The sequence below is a fragment of the Thalassophryne amazonica genome, chromosome 23 (genome assembly GCF_902500255.1).
Source record: "Thalassophryne amazonica chromosome 23, fThaAma1.1, whole genome shotgun sequence".
NCBI classification, from domain to species: domain Eukaryota; kingdom Metazoa; phylum Chordata; class Actinopteri; order Batrachoidiformes; family Batrachoididae; genus Thalassophryne; species Thalassophryne amazonica.
The window spans coordinates 6,041,113-6,062,617 of NC_047125.1; the positions used below are offsets into that span (position 1 = coordinate 6,041,113).

Consider the following 21,505-nt stretch of genomic DNA (forward strand, 5'->3'; position numbering starts at 1 on the left):
GTGCACGCTTTACTTGCGTACCTGCTGCAGTCTAGATTCGCTGGGCACACCAGCGGTGGTTGAAGCAAGAAGAGACAGGGCTGGTGATCCCTGTTCAACCATCTGATTATTCCAGTTAAGGATCAAATTACACGTGCAATGGTTCGGTGTAAGTTTTATGATCTGTACAGGAAGGTCTTTCTTTTCCTTCAGTGCAGGAGCCGTGACCACACATCTCCATCCCGCTGTGTCTGAATCGAACAGAACAGCCAGTTGAAGTGAGCGACCAGATTATTTAATCCAGACACTTTGGAAGCATAAAAGGAAATGGAATTACAGTAATTTACCCTTTTTCTTCCAAAACATGAACCTAAAAGTGAAAGTGTACCAATATGCATTCCTGTTGCATCACTGCCCCATATGATGTCAGTCCACATTTGAGTTTAGACAGAAAACGCCAACAATTTATGACAAAAGTTTGTTTTGTATGAATTACAGTAAAATTTCACAGATGTTTGCCAAATAGCCACACTATGTACAATGATTTAAAATCGGTTCCTAGCGAGGCTTTATGAGATGCCATCATTGACGCAAAAATAAACAAAATTTCGAAGGCAGTCTGGCTCCACACATTGCAAGACATACAAACAAAAAAACATGTTGCTCACTAAATTCATCTCAACAACGAATGACGAGAGATGCAATCCAATTTCTAAACATTTAAATGAAAAAAGTTTACATTTACACTTTGTCTCACTGTGTTGGTGGCAGGTCTCTGCTACTGTACATAAAAAAAACAAAAACAAACAATGACATCTAAACACAAATATGACCCAAACTGTGATTTCTGTGTACTGTGACACCCATAAAATAAATAAAGTACACACACACACACTTTACACCAAGCACCACCTGGTGGCCATTTTTTCGGACGATGAAGTCACTGTCAGTGTTAAATGCATGCTCTGCACTTGTAATCACTGTCGATTCTCTGGCCGACTTCTCTGCCGTTATTTACATTTAAGACGTGAAAACTCAAACACGTAGATTCGATTTCTGAAGTCAGATTTATCATAACTGTTGATCGTTTCTCCCTATTAGGCTGCGAATGGAGTGTTAAGTGGAGCTCCTGTCAATAGAAAACTCGTGTCAACATCCTCTTTTTTCCCTCTGTGCTATCACAGCAAAGGATTAGAATGAAATCATGTGCGGAAGAGGCAAAACAGGTGGTAAAGCCAGAGCCAAAGTGAAGACTTGCTCCTCCATTGCTGGATTGCAGTTTCCAGTTGGCCATGTCCACTGCCTGTTGGGGGGGGGAGGGGGGGTGTCTGTGCTCGAGTGTCTGGCCACTGGGATCCTCCCGCAAGCTGGCAGCTCGGAACAGTCACAGTGGGAAGACTCATATCATTCCCTGTCACCTGCAGCTGGCTGTCCGCAACGATGAGGAGCTCATGAGCGGTGTTGCTGGACAGTTCGGGGAACTCAGCGGTTGGGTGCTCAAGCGGCGAGCACGGCTGCCGGGTGGGTGGGGGCTCCAATGTGGCACGCATGGGTGCCCTTCCTCGGTGGGCGCGGTCAGCTGGGGGTTGCAATCAAGCAAAGTATGATTTCGCTGTAATCTTTCATTGTCAAAGCACAGAGAGAGAGAGAAAAAAAAAAGCCAGCTGCAGGTGACGGGGAAAGATACAACCCCTTACTCCCCTAAGAGACGATGATACGGCCAACTGGAAACTGCAAGCCAGCACTGGAGGAGCGAGTCTTTGCCTTGGCTCTGGCTTTACCACCTGTTTTTGCCTCCTCCGCACATGACTTCGTTCTAATCCTTCACTGTGAAAACACAGAGAGAGAGAGAGAGAGAGAAAAAAGAGGACTGTTGACATGAGTTTTCTATTGACAGGAGCTCCACTTTACACACCATTCGCAGCCTTATAAGGAAAAACGATCAAACAGTTATGATAAATCTGACTTCAGAAATCAAATCTACATATCGTTTTCACATCTTAAATGTAAATAATGGTGAAGAAGTCGGCCAGAGAATCAATAGTGATTAGAAACTGCAGCGCTTCAACCAGGGTCGGACTGGGAACAAATTTCGGCCCTGGCATTTTTCCTCTGGACCAGCCCACTATTGGCCCGACGAATCCACCCCCAAACACGCACACCCACCCGTCCATACTGAACCCCCAATGAACAAATACTATACACCTAAACACCATGAACACACACTTTCACTGTCATTTCACCTTGATCATAGTACAAAACGCAGACCCGTTCGCCACGAGGGGGCGTCCTGATAACATTAAAGGCAATTACATATTTTGACAAAATTACAAGTTTAAATGACATATATATATATATATATATATATATATATATAAAAAACATCATGAGGTTTATGTAACAGAAATCCTACTTTACAATCACACTGCAGTCATTGTTAAATTATTTCCTTAATTCCAGGCGCCGAGGACTCAGTCCATTCACAGGGGCGGGAGCGGCTGCCTGCTCTTCCTGCAATCTGATTGGCCACCCTGTATGCTTCTCCATTGTCATTGGCTGTTGGTCATGTCAATCGTGCTCGATGTAAGTCTCTGTTCTGTGATCAAACGGAAACAAAACTGAAACCTAGAATAAGACTGCGCCGTGTATGAAACACTACAGAACTTTTATTTTGACAAATTCAGGAAGAGGCTCTGCAGCTTCACCGATCACGGACTTTCCTCGTGTTGACAGCAGCGCGCGGTTCGAGAACACTGTATATTTCCATAATCGCTATAAATATTGGAAGGCCGGCCCATGCACATCTAAACGTGCAGCGGCCCACTGGGCAAATGCCCAAAATCAAATCAATTTTAAGCCAGCACCTGTTGAACATGCTTTTCTCTTTGAAAGCCTGAGGAAAATGGGATGTTCAAGACATTGTTCAGAAGAACAGCGTAGTTTGATTAAAAAGTTGATTGGAGACGGGAAAACTTATACGCAGGTGCAAAAAATTATAGGCTGTTCATCTACAATGATCTCCAATGCTTTAAAATGGACAACAAAACCAGAGATGCGTGGAAGAAAATGGAAAACAACCATCAAAATGGATAGAAGAATAACCAGAATGGAAAAGGCTCACCCATTGATCAGCTCCAGGATGATCAAAGACAGTCTGGAGTTACCTGTAAGTGCTGTGACAGTTAGAAGACACCTGTGTGAAGCTAATTTATTTGCAAGAATCCCCCGCAAAGTCCCTCTGTTAAATAAAAGACGTGCAGAAGAGGTTACAATTTGCCAAAGAACACATCAAATCAAATCAATTTTATTTATATAGCGCCAAATCACAACAAACAGTTGCCCCAAGGCGCTTTATATTGTAAGGCAAGGCCATACAATAATTACGGAAAAACCCCAACGGTCAAAACAACCCCCTGTGAGCAAGCACTTGGCTACAGTGGGAAGGAAAAACTCCCTTTTAACAGGAAGAAACTTCCAGCAGAACCAGGCTCAGGGAGGGGCAGTCTTCTGCTGGGACTGGTTGGGGCTGAGGGAGAGAACCAGGAAAAAGACATGCTGTGGAGGGGAGCAGAGATCGATCACTAATGATTAAATGCAGAGTGGTGCATACAGAGCAAAAAGAGAAAGAAACACTCAGTGCATCATGGGAACCCCCCAGCAGTCTAAGTCTATAGCAGCATAACTAAGGGATGGTTCAGGGTCACCTGATCCAGCCCTAACTATAAGCTTTAGCAAAAAGGAAAGTTTTAAGCCTAATCTTAAAAGTAGAGAGGGTGTCTGTCTCCCTGATCTGAATTGGGAGCTGGTTCCACAGGAGAGGAGCCTGAAAGCTGAAGGCTCTGCCTCCCATTCTACTCTTACAAACCCTAGGAACTACAAGTAAGCCTGCAGTCTGAGAGCGAAGCGCTCTATTGGGGTGATATGGTAGTATGAGGTCCCTAAGATAAGATGGGACCTGATTATTCAAAACCTTATAAGTAAGAAGAAGAATTTTAAATTCTATTCTAGAATTAACAGGAATATATTATAAATTATGATAATTATATATCATAATTTTCTCTGATATGTAACTGTTATGTGCCGAGTATGCAGTATGACTTCCGGATCACGTACCGCCCCGGGACCAAGAACCAAAAATCAGATGCATTGTCCCGGGTGCACGAAGAAGAAGCCAAAGCGGGGCTGTCGAACCCCACCGAGACCATCATCCCCGAGTCCACTGTCGTGGCCTCCCTCACCTGGGACGTGGAGAAGACCGTCCGGGAGGCCCTGGCAAGGAGCCCGGACCCGGGGATCGGCCCCAAGAACAGACTGTACGTCCCACCAGAGGCCAGAGCTGCTGTATTGGACTTATGTCACGGGTCCAAGCTGTCCTGTGCGTAGGACCGTGGCAGTAGTCCAGCAGCGCTTCTGGTGGGCGTCCCTGGAAACCGACGTCCGGGACTACGTCCAGGCCTGTACCATCTGCGCCAGGGGCAAGGCAGACCATCGGAGGACCTCGGGACTCCTCCAACCCCTGCCGGTGCCTCATCGCCCCTGGTCTCACATCGGCCTGGACTTCATCACGGGCCTCCCGCCGTCCCAGGGCAACACCGTTATTCTCACGATAGTGGACCGGTTCTCCAAGGCGGCCCACTTCGTGGCCCTCCCGAAGCTCCCGACGGCCCAGAAGACGGCAGACCTCCTGGTCCACCACGTCATGCGGCTGCATGGGATACCATCGGACATTGTATCAGATCGTGGTCCCCAGTTCTCTTCGCAGGTGTGGAAGAGTTTCTGTAAGGAGCTGGGGGCCACCGTGAGTCTCTCGTCCGGGTACCACCCCCAGACAAACGGCCAGGCAGAGCGGGCTAACCAGGAGTTGGAACAGGCCCTTCGCTGCATCACCTCCACGCACCCGGCGGCCTGGAGTCACCATCTGGCCTGGATCGAGTATGCCCATAACAGCCAAGTCTCGTCTGCTACCGGCCTCTCCCCTTTTGAGGCATGTTTGGGGTACCAGCCCCCATTGTTCCCGCTGGTGGAGGGAGAGGTCGGTGTGCCCTCGGTCCAGGCCCACCTCAGGAGGTGCCGCCGGGTGTGGCGGACCGCCCGCTCTGCCCTGTTAAAGGCCCGGACGAGGGCCAAGACCCATGCGGACCGCCGGCGTTCCCCGGCCCCCACATACCAGCCCGGGCAGGAGGTGTGGCTTTCAACAAAGGACATCCCTCTCTGTGTAGACTCCCCTAAGTTGAAGGACAGATACATTGGACCATTTAAGATCCTCAAAATCATCAACCCGGCCGCAGTGAAGCTCCAACTCCCAGCTTCACTGCAGATCCACCCTGTATTCCATGTGTCCCACATCAAGCCACACCACACCTCGCCCCTCTGTGCACCTGGACCTACGCCGCCTCCTGCCCGGCTCATCGACGGGGAGCCTGCTTGGACAGTCCGCAGGCTCCTGGACATCCGTCGTAAGGGCCGGGGGTTCCAATATCTGGTGGACTGGGAGGGGTATGGACCTGAAGAACGCTCCTGGGTGAAGAGGAGCTTCATCCTGGACCCGGCCCTCCTGGCCGATTTCTACAAAAGACACCCGGACAAGCCTGGTCGGGCGCCAGGAGGCGCCCGTTGAGGGGGGGGTCCTGTTATGTGGGCCGCTGAAGAGGAGGTACTGCTGGCCCACCACCACCAGAGGGCGCCCTGCTTGGAGTGCGGGCTCCAAGCACGAGAGGGCGCCAGACCCAGAAGAAGTGACAGCTGTCACTCATCGCACCAGCTGTCACTCATCTACACCACTTTATAAGCCGGACTGCAACTCCACCTCCTCGCCGAGAAATCGACTACTATTGAAGAGGTAATTTCTCTGCTGACTGACACTTTGTGTGTAATAACCTGAACTTCTGTTGCAGCTGTTTTCCTGGAGTGTTGCCTTGTCTGGGGAATTGGCGTTTGGTGTGACAGCGACGGCTTCGCCTCACACCCCAACCCAGATAAGTGGTTAACCAGGAGCTGCACGAGTGTGTGATTGGAGGTGGAGGAGCTCCCTCCTAACTGTGTATGGACTGTGGATTACTGAGTGTGCGGACTCACACTCATTCATCTTGTCTCTGCTTTCTGCCAGCAGTACCAGGGTTGACAGCCGAAGACAGAGGCCACCTGGGGATTCGGGACTTGGCGGCTCCGGTGTTCTTCAGACTGTTGGTGGTGGAAGCCGTGTGGGACGCGGCTTTTCTCTCGTTGGGGGTCTTCTATCTTCAAGCCTGCCCACACGTCACCTGGTGTTAATTGACTGTGCAAATTTCTGTAAATTTAGTTGTGTATTATCACAACATTAAATTGTTACTTTTTGGCTTACTCATTGTCCGTTCATTTGCGCCCCCTGTTGTGGGTCCGTGCATTTGCGCCCCCTGTTGTGGGTCCGTGCTACGACACCTTCCCAACAGTAACACTCTGAATGCAATGCAACACAAATGAAATGAATTAATCCATGTCATGTGACATACAAAGCACCAATCAAATGACAAGGATTCACTCAGCCGTTTTATATATATATATATATATATATATATATATATATATATATATATATATATATATATATATATATATATATATATATATATATATATATATATATATATATATATATAGTCTAGTGGCTGTGCACATTGCTTTGCAGAGGGCGCCCTCTGCTGGTCCTGTTGGCACACTACACGGGATTGATTTCACCTGCTGTGTGTGATTAGTGTAGTGGGGTGAGGGGTTTATTCCTCCTCGGCCGAGTTTTGCCTCATTTTATGCATGTTTGGTTGCTTTTTTTTTTTGTTGGTTTGTTGTTTATGTTTTGGTTTGCACTGTTTTTTGTATTTAATTTGTTTTGTCTGAGCTGGACCTTTGCTCACCCAACATTAATCTGGTTGAAGGTGAACACTTTAACTCGGTTAAGTGCAATATAAGATCTGGTTGAAAACTAAACAATGTAATATAAGGTGAATGTGAAAAGCAGAACCATGAGATGTGAAATTTGTGACGTTTTTTTTAGATTTTTAAAATGATTTGACAGAATAAATCTACCTTGTGATAAACACACCTGTCTGTTTCCCGTAGTTTGCACAGTCTTCTGTTACAAATTGGGCTTTGGTCCCAGGACCGTATCCCTGGGTAAGAAAATTACAAAGATAACTGAAGAGTAGCCGTAATTCATATTTAAGAAACGTAAAGTTTTAGAGCAACTTTGCCTGTTATCACTCAAGCACACTGTAAACACTGACACGATGGAGTTTGATGAAGAGTTCAGAAAGATACGACTGGAATGTTTTGATTACCATTTACAGTTGGCGATGAAAAAGTTGGGTGTTAAATTAACAACAAGAAGCTGCACTAAAAGAGATCTATATGGGAACAGACACTAGAGGTGGGCGGATCAGTCCTAATATCGATAATATCGATACCAATGCTGGTATCGATATTCAACAATCCTCATGTAAAAAGACTGATACGCAAGCTTTTTTCTCTCCCACACGCACAGACTGCTGCGCACGCAGATTCATCAAAGTCTACTATCTGTCTGTAAGAGCAGCGCTGCGCTGTGTCACACAACACGGAGCAGATCACCCTTGTATTGTGGTTTGTCAGCCCTCTACCTCAGGAGATTTTAAGTTGTATTGAGTGGTACTTTTTTAAACAAAAATGTTGATTGTGATAAAGTATTTTGTTGTCATGTACAATGTTTGGTGAAATTCTATCCTAGGTCTTTTGGATCCTTTGGATCGACGAAGCTTAAATATGAAAAATTATCGGTATCAGTAACGATATCAGTGATACTGGGCCTATATGTATCGGATCAATACCAAACTTACCGGTATTGCCCACCTCTACTGTGCGGTGAGTTAACATTGTTGCCAGATACAGCTGATAATTTCCATCCCACAAGTTGTTCAAAATCCACCAGACACGAACCAGCCCAAAATATGAGATTGATTTTTTTTTTTTTTTTTTTTGTGTAGTATTTTAACTCATAATCGCGTACAATAGTGCATAACCAGTCCCAGCAGAGGACTGCCCCTCCCTGGGCCTGGTTCTGCTGGAGGTTTCTTCCTGTTAAAAGGGAGTTTTTCCTTCCCACTGTCGCCAAGTGCTTGCTCACAGGGGGTCGTTTTGACCGTTGGGGTTTTTCTGTAATTATTGTATGGCCTTGCCTTACAATATAAAGCGCCTTGGGGCAACTGTTTGTTGTGATTTGGCGCTATATAAATAAAATTGATTGATTATCTCGGTTTTGCTCACTGTGGCGAAGGAGGTTTTGGGTTGTTTGTATTTTGTGTATAAATCAATCAATCAATCTATAAATCCGTCAAATGTGCCCGTATATCAATAATGCAAAATCTGCAGTGCAATTTGGTGTCATTTACTGATGGCATTATGGTTTGAAATCACTGTCAGTCTGTGACTTCTTTCTGTAATTTTTTCATCCCGCTTTGGCATCTTATTGAACTGCTGTATGTATTAAATTGTATTAAAACCCTCCGCCTAATAGACCCTAAACCAATTCCATTTTTGTCTGCAAAATTAAACTCAAACCGCCCAATGGGCGGAAAATCACCTAATTTGGCAACACTGAGTGACACGCCTGCGCTGGTCGTCAGTGATTGGTCCACACGGAACAGCGGACAGTTCAGTGCTCAAATTAAAACTCAGCCTGAGGTCACATGATGAGTTTCTGACCTTCCCAAATTAAATGTTTTATGAAATGAAATTGTATTTATTTTTCTTCTACATCTCTTTGGCCTTGCATTTTGTTCGTTTGTTTGTTGAAATAAAGTTTTGGAAAAAAATCTTAATTTTTTTTTATTTATTACTAGTTTTTACAAGAAAAATTCTATTTCCTTCTTTTTGATGTCATAAAAGAAATACATTTAAAAAAGGAGAAAAACTATGAAGGAGATCTGGACCACAAACAAAATATCAAATTTCATAATAGGGTGATTCTTAGACTACGGGCACTTATTATGTCCTTTGATCATATTGTATGAAAAACAGAAAAAAGGGGAAATTTCACACTTTTATAGTTATCTTTACAATGAAAGTGTGTTAAGAAATTTGTTCTAGTAGTCTATGATGACTTTTTCACCTTTTTTCAGCATCATTATATGCAAATATTGTCGTTTTGTGCTTGTCCCACACCCAGACTTTTGATCTTCAATGATAAAATGAATGGTAAAGAAACGTTTTTTCTAATGTTTTAAAATATATCTGAATAAAATATCAGTAAAATAATCAAAACATAATTGGGGTATTCAATGTCATACAACTGTTGTGATTTTTTAAACAAAATGTAGTTGTATTACACTATTGCCGTAATTTCCACCACAACACTGTAATGTCCCTTTAAACAGTTTGTATGAAAGATTGTTTAGGTAGTTTCTATGGAGATAAACAGTGACATCAGAGCACATGTATATAGCGCCAAATCACAACAAACAGTTGCCCCAAGGCTCTTTATATTGTAAGGCAATGGTGTGGTGGAAATTACATTTACAAGGCCAATAGTGCCCGTAGTTAAAGAATCACCCAATAATAACCTGCCCACTACATGGGACTGAAACCGTTTGATTTCATGAAACGGTGCAGATGGAACCACTTTCCTCATCACACTGAAAACTGATTCATATATTTTTATGGCTTTGCTGTTTGACACCAAGATACTTGGATTACAAGTTAAATTATTTATTGTTTTCACCCTTGGTATAATATGATAATAATCATGTTGAGACAAATAATCAAAAATAAGAGTGAAATTATGTTTTCATTGGTTCCCCAAAGAACTCCGGAGAAAACAAAAAATAAACCAAGATTTAAAAAAAAAATGTCTCTTGTACTTGTGAGCATCATAGTAATTTGGACAAACTGTCTGAATCCACATTACTGAAGAAAGACTGAGTTGAAAATAAAAACTAATTGTTTGTTGTGAATGAAACTTTTTATTGAAGCTTCAGGAACTAAAGTTTGACTGCAGATGACAAAGTCTGTTTAGTTCCAGAACAGTGCTCATTTATCCAGAGGGAAGAACATTTGAAATTAAAATATTTTCACCCAGAACTTTAAATATGTTTCTGCTAGAAAATACAGTAAGAATGACATAATAAAAACTTGTTCACTGTGTTTATGTCATGCAACCAGTGGCGGCGCCAAGGGGGGGGGGGGGGGCTTGAGCCCACCCAATAATGAGCCAAGCTCCCCCTCAGCCCCCCCAATAATTCTGCCAATAATGTGAATAGTGACTGACATATTTGTGGATCGCACCTGCAGTTTTACACTGAGAGTGTGTCAATATTGCATAACTGAGCAAAGTGATGAATGTGTGTGTTCGGTGATCCACCAATCCTGAATCACCCTTCACAAACAGAATTTTCAGTTTTGCAAATAAACATTTACTTGTAAAAACCCACACGTTACAAATCAGAAATTCGTGTTTGTGGATCACAAAGCACATGTACAAATCAAAGGATATTCGTAAATCACCCTCTGTGCATTTGCAAGTATTAATGAGACAAATTTAACTCCATAGTCCCAAAATTTAGGTTTCCTAAATATTTATTACGGCCACTCTTAAAACTTCACTTATCTTTATTTATACCTATGTGCAAGTTTACTGAATTCTAAGTGATGTATGTGTGTGCATTGATACCACATTTTAGAGGAGCACGGGTGACTAAAACATATACCTTGGTATTTATAAAGCAATTTACTATATACTGTTCATTTAGATGACATTTTGTGGAGCCCCTCCAACTTTTACACCACCCCCCCCAACAAAAATTTCCTGGCGCCGCCACTGCATGCAACCTTTAGCCACCAACACTTAAGATACACAATTCGTAATCCTTTCCAAATTTCCCACCAGCTGTGAACACATCAGTAAACTGACCAGCACACTGTGCTGTAATTAATAATAATAAAAAAAACAATTTAAACCTGGTCTTATTTTATTTTTTTGTTAAAAAGAAAGAATACAGGATTTATCTTCCTTCTGTTCCTTTTTTGTTCACGATAGATGTTTATGTAAAGTAGGCAATGAATGAAATTACATGAATAAATGAACAAATAAAGTTGATCTAATGGCCTGTTGACTTTTCACCAATTTTCCTAAAAATCAAAACACTGACTTTTGCTGACCATCAACCATTACACCAAGTTGGGTCAGGTGACTTTCACTTTCAGGTGACTGAAGTTATTTTGGTGCTACAAGACCATTAAACTCCGCCTTACAGCAGTCTGATTATTTTGATTTGATGTCTTCTTTTTCTTTCAGGACCGCAGGAGATCAGTGGTTTTCATCTCACCCTGTCCTCTGCATCTTTTTCTTTCCCACCAACCACCTCCATGTCCTCACCACATCCATAAACCTCCTGTTTGGCCGCCTCCTTCTCCTCCTGCCTGGTGGCTGCATCCTCAGCATCCTTTTCTCTATTTATCCCGTGTCCTTCCTCTTATTTGGCTTTTGTCTCCAAACCATCCTACCTGTGCTGTCCCTATGATATCTTTATCCTAATCCTGTCCATCTTCATCGCTCCCAGTCCAACAGAGTGAGGACTTTTTACAGACACTGGGTGGACGACATTTATTCTCATGTATTTGACAGTTTTGTCCAAATTGTCTTACAAGGACAAATTCAGACACCGATTTCAAACTTTGGCAAATTACAGGATTGGTTCTTCTCTAATTCTGCTTGTGCTGATTCGAGAGAAAACCAAGAGAGTCCTCAGTGTCTGTCCAAACCTAAGAATTAAATAAGTCACCTGTTCACGCTTACAAAAAGCCACAAAACAATGAAGTGTCTTCTTGCCCCAACACCATCTCCACCAACTCAAACGCTTGTCGAAGCTCCTCAAAAAAAATCCATCATAAAAAAAAAAAATTATATATATATATATATATATATATATGGGTGATTCTTTAACTACGGGCACTATTGGCCTTGTAAATGTAATTTCCACCACACCATTGCCTTACAATATAAAGCGCCTTGGGGCAACTGTTTGTTGTGATTTGGTGCTATATACATGTGCTCTGATGTCACTGTTTATCTCCATAGAAACTACCCAAGCAATCTTTCATACAAACTGTTTAAAGGGACATTACCATGTTGTGGTGGAAATTATGGCAATAGTGTGGGACAACTACATTTTGTTTAAAAAAATCACAACAGTTGTATGACATTGAATACACGTTTCTTTACCATTCACTTTTATCATTGAAGATCAAAAGTCTGGGTGTGGGACAAGCACAAAATGGCAATATTTGCATATAATGATGCTGAAAAAAGGTGAAAAGGTCATAGACTACTAGAACAAATTTATTAAAACACTTTCATTGTAAAGATAACTATAAAAGTGTGAAATTTCCCCTTTTTTCTGTTTTTCATACAATATGATCAAAGGACATAAGTGCCCGTAGTCTAAGAATCACCCGCACATGTATATAGCGCCAAATCACAACAAACAGTTGCCCCAATGCGCTTTATATTGTAAGGCAATGGTGTGGTGGAAATTACATTTACAAGGCCAATAGTGCCCGTAGTTAAAGAATCACCCACCTACATGTGGGATCATGTTTACAGAACCGCACCTCACAAGTAGGCCTCAAATACACACACAGAAAATTGGAAGTCTTTCCTCGTGGTCTATCTGGATATGCATTCGTTCATTTCAATTCAATTTTCTCTAACACCATGATTAACATTTATAGGGGCCTATTTTTAACCAAACAAAAGATCCACTGACAACATAAAATTAAATATGGTATTTATAATGCTCTCTTTGAGTGGTTAGCGCTGTTGCCTCACAGCAGGAAGGTCATGGGATCACTTCCCGCCTGGTAATTTCTGTGTAGTTTGTTCCAGCTTCCGCCCACTTCCGAAGACATGCAAGTGAGGTGAATTGGTGACTCAAATTTGACCAGAGGGGTGAACAAGTTTGTCCGTCTATGTGACACCGCACCAGACTGGTGTCCTGTCCAGGTGACTGCTGGGGATCAGCTCCAGCTTAAAGGCTAATCAACTAACGAATAAGTTAGCTTTTGTCATGATCTGCCCTAGGCCTGGGTTTTCATGTCTCCATGTCTTTATTGATCAGACAAATAATGTGGTCTAGTTTTCAATATGATTGGAGCATTTTTATATTTTAACCCCTGTGTAATTCTTCAACTGACCCCTATGTGGCCGCCTATTGAAAATTCAAGTGGCCCGTCGTTTTTTTCAGAAGAGCAATGTCTAAGGAGAATTTGTGCTGGATTTGGTGCTTGTATCAGTATGTGAAGTATTGTTTCAGAGGTTCAAACCCTCCAATGAAGGCCGCCAGGTAGGCCTTAAATTTCACCATTATACCGCCCCGTTTTCCGTGTCTTCTGAAGCGCCTTTTCCAAGGAAGAGTGCAGGGGAAATGAAGCAGGTGCACAAGGATTTCAGCAAGACAAGTGGGAGATGTTTAAATTAGACCTGCATTGAAATAAATGTGGTCAGATCTCAGAAAGAAATAGCTGATATGTATTTATAAGACCCTTGTGAATGCAGTAAAGTAAATCTGTAAGCCCAAATTTGTAATTCAGCAGAGAAATCTTCGTTTAAAAATGACAAATTTGCAGCTAAAATTTAGCCCTCTGTGAAAACAGTTTGTACATCCAGATCATTTCCATGACGTCGGGGACAAGACGACGCGCTCCCGCCTTCAGTCCGATCCCGCATTGAAATTGATTTTATCTAATATTATTGTTATACACATCCTGGTTTCAACATCCAAAAGTAAGCTGCAATGAATGCGAGATACAGCTCTGCATGCTCAGATCAGCGGCGGCATCGACAGCGGGCGCCGTTCTTCCCCGACGCCTCTCTCACTGCCTCCGATGTGCTTACCGAGTGCATGCGCTCGTTAAATACCGCTGCGGGCCACTCACACCCCTGTGTCTGCTGTGCAGTCGCAGACACGGCTCTGTCTACTGAATATGGAGGTGCAGCCAACTTGGCACAAGTCCAGAGACTAAGTTTCGCCGTTTTGATGCGGAGCGCCCGGTGACACCTGTTGCTCGCAAGGACAGACTTCTTGCGGCAAAATCCGCAGCGCCGCACGTCTCGGTAATCGGAGCCGCAGAGCTCCATGGCCGCTGAGAGGTTTATATCTTTTTAATGACTTGGATTCTTTGCAGGTCCCGCCTCCGCACCCCGCGATGGTAACACCGGAGGCGAAAGACAGTAGATTTTCAATGCGACACCACTCAAACGGGCGTATGAAAAAGTCCCCAAAAATAATTTTCAAGCACAAATAAAAGAAATGTGTACTCCCCAAGCGTACCGCAAGACAATATGAAGTTTTAAAAAAGTAGATCCTTCCGTATAAGACAACAAAAAGGTGCAGATGCAAACTGACATAAATCCACAAATTACAGTTGGCGCGCGCAATGCATGCTGGGAGAGGGTCTCTTCCCTGACGTCCCGGCAGCGTCCCGGATGTGCTGACAGTTTTGCGGAGGGCTAAATTTTAGCTGTAAATTTGTCATTTTTAAATGAAGATTTCTCCATTGAATGACAGATCTGGGCTTGCAGATTTACTTTACTACATTCAGAAGGATCTTATGTGTAAATATAAGTCATTTTTTGGTCCAAAGATCTGACTGCATTTATTTCAGTGCAGGTCTACTTTAAAGGAGCCTGGTGATTATAAACAATTAAAGCGGAGCCATCTTGGCAAAACACACATAGCAGTAAAAGAACTGCGAACAATATACGCAGCAGATGAGATAGATGAAGCTGACCACGTGTCACCACAGGCGCCATCTTGCGCTGCAGCTCAAAAACAAAGACAGTCAAGGTAAAACAAGCATTCTGAATGATGACAAAAAAATAATCATCTAAATTCAGAGAGAGACGGAACTTACAACTGGACAAGAACAGGACTCCAAAGAGACAAACCTGACCAATAGAAAAGAACTGAACTTGTGAGACTAAATACCAAACTAATTACCGATTGACAGGCGACACACATCAAGACCAGAACACAGGTGAATACTGATTAACTCCTAAGGCAAGTGAAGAACCGAATATAACCACAAGAGGGGAGTAACACATAAGGAAAAAAGCATTAGGAAAAACTCTGACGCTTTTGTACATCATTTCCACATAAATTCAGCATTTCAAAATAAAAGTGAAGCTAACTTTAAATTTTTTTTTTTTTTTACTATTTTAATTACAAGTGTTCTAAACTTTTTAAACAGTAATCAGAAAACTTTGAGGTAAAAAAAAAAAAACCTTTGCAAGGATTTTCTTCAGAAAACTTAGTCCATGAGCTAATCATCAATTTTGACCAAATCGGTACAATTTAAGGGGAATAAACAACACTTTGAATCCATCCTCAGTGTATCACGGCCTACACAAAAATGCATGATAGCCACCCCAGTGTGGTAGCTGTAGCCAGGTAGGGGTCAATGAAGAATTACACTGAGGTCAAACTTTAGAAATGCTCCAATCATGCTGAAAACTATATTACATTAATTGTCTGATCATAACGATTCCAAAAAGGTATAGTTTGGACTATATATGATGGAATGATCTGGAGTTATGGGGTAAAAAACAGCAAAAATGGTGACAAAGGTCAATTTCAGTTTGTATAGGGGTTAAAAATTAAAGTTGCTAAAATTCAGTAAAAAAATTAAGCAAATTATTGTTTTGGTTAATAGGGTTCTAATAAGGAACAGTTTGCACCATCTGTCATGCGTAGTTATGTTACAGGGCAATATATGTCACACGTCATAAAATCCAATAGATGTTAATCATGTTTGACCTTTACCTTTGAGACCAAACATTCAACACAGTCAAAACTATTCCATTTATTAATCCTTTTATTTCAACCAATAATTTGCATCATTTTGTACTGAAACTGGAGCAACTTTAACGTTACTTGTTTGTGCTATTAACTATAAGTTTCATATTTTATATGTTATATTCAGCAGGTGTAGTATTCTGCTGTCGGCATGCACTCTCAATGAGGTTATATAAGGTTATGTTTCCCAGAAACAGTGTTTACACCGCTCTTATGACTTGTAACTGCCAGCAAGGCCAATTTCTACACATGTATTATATAACGGCTGAGTGGATCCTTGTCATTTGATTGGTGGCTCGTATGTCACGTGACATGTACCATTTGCCATTGTGTTTCATTGACCTTGCAATAGTTCTTTTTTAGCGTGCAATTTTGGTGCTATATGAAATGTGCTATTGCACGCCCCAACCACCGTGCATGCTCACACTATTGGGGACTGCGTTTAGCTAAACATGTCGGAGTTTGTTTTGCTGGTGGATGACGATTTGAAGGAACTAAATGACACTGCTAATTCTTCCAACACACACAAAAAAAATCAAATCCACCACACCGTAAGCCATCTGGACACATGAAATCTGGACAAATTTCTGATGTGATTTTTCACTGGAGTGAGGAAAGCAGAGGACAGTCTGTACATGAAGCCAGTGGACGGCATCACGGACTACTGAGAACAATTTTGGACTCCTGTTTAAAGTTCATGCTGTACTGTTAAGCACGAGTGATGAATACCAAAATGTAAGTCCTTTTTCTGTTGTTTATAAATTAATAAAATATCAAATGACAAGGATCTATTTTCATCGTTATATAAAACAAATAATGAATGGTTTTCCATTCTTTCAATGGAACGAATATGAAAGCTTCGCCTCATTGAACGGTACGTTCCATCTTTCACCTCATGAAATATTCATACCATTGAACTCAGAAACATTATTTGTATACTCTACCTAGCAACATGAAAAGCAGCCATGTTTCCGAGATGCTCAGTAAATCCAAGTCAGTCAGTCAAGAAATGTTTGAGTTGATTTCTCTTTGAAACTAATTCTGCATATATTTAAGTGGTCATCATCCCTTCTTTATTGAACAATTCCTTTTCATGTCCAGCAAAAAGTGTTTGCATTTTTCTGTGCATATGCATGATTTATAACTGAGACCCTGCAGTTGCTTAAAGAAGGGCACCCAACGTAAAACCAACTCAACATGTGGATCAATTCCACATTTGCTGTGGCAGCCACACGCAAAACAGCTGCAGCCAAAAGAATGACAGACATACACAAAAATATGAGATTGTTACAATATATTCATAATATGAACAGCACAGTTTACCTCCAAAACATTTGTTACATTCAGAAATAATAGTTTTGTAGGAATTATCATGTGACACGAACCATGACAACAACAGTACACATAAGACACACCAGTCTTTGTGTCTCCACTACTAGTTCAATATATAGGTCTAAGAGCCAAATGGTTTCATTTGTAAATCCGCTTCTTTTATCCTCTCCTCAAATACTGCCTTTTTTCTCCTGCCCCACTTCTCATGTCTTGAGTAAGCGAAGCAGTAGAAGATTGTTTTGTTCTCTTCAATGGTCCAAGTGACAGTGGGGTATTTTCGTAGATTTCTTTTTGGCCTTTGAGGCTGTTGCTGCTGGAGTCCAGGATCAGGGCTATGCTGATCTGATGGGTTATCCAGTTGAGTGCTCTCGCAGGGGAGATCATTCCCTGCAGCACTGAGAGAAGTTGCACCATTACTTTCCTCACACACCCTGGTGCCTAGGCGTGATTTGGGGACCTTTTTATCCTGGGAGACATCCGGCCAGTGGGTGATTCTTAGACTACGGGCACTTATTGTGTCCTTTGATCATATTGTATGAAAAACAGAAAAAAAGGGGACATTTCACACTTTTATAGTTATCTTTACAATGAAAGTGTGTTAAGAAATTTGTTCTAGTAGTCTATGATGACTTTTTCACCTTTTTTCAGCATCATTATATGCAAATATTGCCATTTTGTGCTTGTCCCACACCCAGACTTTTGATTTTCAATGATAAAAGTGAATGGTAAAGAAACGTTTATTCTAATGTTTTAAAATATCTCTGAATAAAATATCAGTAAAATAATCAAAACATAATTGGGGTATTCAATGTCATACAACTGTTGTGATTTTTTTAAACAAAATGTAGTTGTCCCACACTATTGCCGTAATTTCCACCACAACACTGTAATGTCCCTTTAAACAGTTTGTATGAAAGATTGCTTGGGTAGTTTCTATGGAGATAAAGTGACATCAGAGCACATGTATATAGCGCCAAATCACAACAAACAGTTGCCCCAAGGCGCTTTATATTGTAAGGCAATGGTGTGGTGGAAATTACATTTACAAGGCCAATAGTGCCCGTAGTTAAAGAATCACCCCAGTACAATTTGCCATTTTTCGACTTTTCCATATTTGCTTTGTGTAGTTTTTAGCTAGGGTTCGTTTTCATTGAAACGTCCTCATACAGAGATCTCTCCCCGCAAACCCTCTTCACAGTGGGACCGAGGACACTTGAGGCAAATGTCCAGTAGGAACTCCAACCCACTCATTTCATTTCTGTATGATTTTTCATGTGTCTGATTAGACTGCTCTTTCTCCCAAATCTTGTACCGCATTCAGAACACGCAAATGGTTTCTCTTCCATATGAATTCTCATGTGTCTGATTAAGCTGCCCTTTCGCCCAAATCTTGTATCACACTCAGAACATGCAAATGGTTTCTCTCCTGAATGAGTTGTCATGTGAATTATCAGATGGCCTTTATTTCGAAATGTTGTACCACACTCAGAACAAGCAAATGGTTTCTCTCCTGTATGAATTCTTATATGTTTGATGAGACTGCTCTTATGACCAAATCCTCTTCCACACTCAGAACAGCCAAATGGTTTTAGTCCGATATGAGTTCTCGTATGTGTGATCAAACTGCTCTTCTGTCCAAATCTTTGACCACATTCAGAACAGTGAAATGGTTTCGCTCCTGTATGAATTCTCATGTGTTGGACCAGATGACTCTTTCGTCCAAATCTTCTACCACACTCAGAACAGTAAAATGGTTTCTCTCCTGTATGAATTCTCATGTGAATAATCAGACTGCTCTTATGTCCAAATCTTTTACCACACTCAGAACAGCCAAATGGTTTCTCTCCTGCATGAATTCTCATGTGTATAATGAGACTGTTCTTGTGTCCAAATCTTTTACCACACTCAGAGCAGTGAAATAGTTTCTGTCCTGTATGAGTTCTCATATGTGTACTCAGATTCCCCCTCTGTCCAAATCTTTTACCACACTCAGAACAATGAAATGGTTTCTGCCCTGTATGAATTCTCATGTGTGTGATGAGCTGGCTCTTTCCTCCAAATCTTGTACCACATTCAGAACAGCCAAATGTTTTCTCTCCTGTATGAATTCTCTTGTGGGTGATCAGGCTGCTCTTGTGTCTAAATCTTTTACCACACTCAGGACAGCAAAATGGTTTTTCAGTTGCTTGCAGTCCTGTGTGTTGTTTGGAATAGTTCACTGGACCACATGCTTTAAGATACTGGGAAGGATTAAACTGTTTCTTACTAATGTTGCTCCCGCTATGACCAACATAGACTTTGCCTTTTATCCGACAGTTAAACCTTGAATGAAGTTCTCTGGTCTGTTTCCATTCACAGCTGTTGTTAGTCTCAGTCACAGAACTGTCTGAACTCCTACCACTGGCATCTGATTGTAAATGACTATATGGAAAATAGTTGGTGGCTGGTTTTGGTCCTCCATTGTCCTCTCCCTCAGCTTCTGCTGTCAGTGTTCTGTGTACAGATGAGCTGCTAACTACAGGCTCAGCCTCTGTGCTCTCATCACTTTGGTTTTGATAGACCTGTGATAACTCAGGTTTTTCATCAATTTCAGTTTTCACAGTGACAGCAATGAAAGGGAACTTTGTAATATCAGCCTCCTCCAGCTGGTGAAGTTGCTCCCCCTGCTGATTGATCCAGAGATCCTCTTGGTCCTCTTTAATATCGTCATGGTCAATGCTCAGATTGCACTGCTGCATATCTGCAAAGAATTGATACAATTTAGAACAACATTCATAAAAAAAAAAAAAAAAAAAAAGAATATGGGGATAACCACCAACACCAATAGTCTTCTAGTCTGATACACAACACCAAATCAGAAAAAAAGTTGTCATGGTACGGAAAACGTGAAATAAATAAACCTACAGTGATTCTTACATTACTTTGACTTCTATTTCATCACAGACTGTATGAACTCGAGTTTTGTGTGGTCATTTTCATTTAATTTGCTAATATACATCAATTTCTGCATTTAAGGCCTGCAGCATACTCAAAAAAAAAAAAGTCGTGAGGCGGTTTAGGGCTAATAATGAGTTAAAAGTAAATAATGATGTTATTTGAAACTGGTGATATCAATAGGTGCCTTGACACTTGCATGCATTTAACCCCCGCACTGCTGCACAATTCATTGCGCCGAAGCGACCCAATTGTTCCACTGGACGCTGCGTGATTATAAAATAATTATTTTGTAGTGGATTAATCATTTGCTCTCAGAACTTGGCTGATTAAACCACCTCTAATCGCTCACAGAATCAGAGGAATTTTCTACAGCTGCAGCTTCTCTCTTGTGCTTCGTAAGAAGAAGAAATAATTTTATTAATCTCAAAGGAAATTATTTATAATGTTTATATTGTAATGGCTTGGTTAAACAATTGCATTATCATTCCTTCTTATGACTATCTGTAAAATTATGTTAATTATAGATTTAACATGTCGTCATAAGCTCTGTGATGCGCTGACCCAGTGACACACAGCATTTTTGAATAGATTGCGCAATGTTCAGATTACGTGTAGTTCATAAAATTGTCAGATTGTGTGCCAGTGCAGGGCTCAGATTCACGCAAGCGTCAAGGTACCTCATGCTTTAAGACAAAAGCAATCTCCACGAAAGGTGAAAGTGTCTCTGAGGAGCAAATATGGAAACTTTTGTCAAGCATGACAATACGGAGTTAGAGTCAGAAATGCCACTTAAAACCTTACTGTGCAAAAAAGAAGCCCGATGTTAACCTTGTCCAAGAGTGATGTTGAATTCTCTGGGCTCAGAGGAATCTGGATTGAACAATCCGACCATTTAAACATGTATTGAACCAGTATTTCAGATCTACTGTGTCAAAAAAAGAAAAAATGGAGAGACAAAAAGGACCATCCAGACTTTTATCAGCAACATGTCCAAAAGCCAGGGGCTGTCATGGTTTGGGAATGGGTCAGTGCCCTTGGTGCTTCTGTGATGGCAGCAATACTGAAGAAAAATATATTGAGATTTAGAGAAACATATGCTGCCTTCAAAAACATTTTTTCCAGGGACGTCCATGCATTTTTCATCAAGACGATGCAAAACCATATTCTGCTCACATTACAAAGGCACGGCTGCTAAAGAACAAAGTACAGATACTGGGTTGGCCTGCCTGCAATCCTGACCATTCCCCAACAGGGAAGGTGTGGAGAATTTTGAAACAAAAAAATATGCAACAATGATGACAAACCCATACTGTTACAAACCTTAAGACATGTTTGCAGGAACAATAGGACAAAATAACACCTGAAACACATCATGGCTTGGTATCCTCAATGCCAAAATCTCT

General features: G+C 41.6%; 2 protein-coding genes across 4 annotated transcripts in view; both read right to left on the minus strand.

Moving 5' to 3' along the window:
• The window catches only part of LOC117504829, a 252,950-nt gene that overhangs the window by 54,306 nt on the left and 177,139 nt on the right, over nt 1-21,505 (minus strand). The window lies entirely within an intron of this gene.
• Nucleotides 18,275-21,505, minus strand: part of LOC117504827 (zinc finger protein 135-like) — a 70,681-nt gene continuing 67,450 nt past the window's right edge. For all 3 annotated transcript variants that reach the window (XM_034164367.1, XM_034164368.1, XM_034164369.1), the window contains one exon: nt 18,275-19,905. In XM_034164367.1, coding sequence (XP_034020258.1) covers nt 18,413-19,905 — 1,493 coding nt within the window. In that variant the 3' untranslated portion in view covers nt 18,275-18,412. The remainder of the gene's footprint in view (nt 19,906-21,505) is intronic.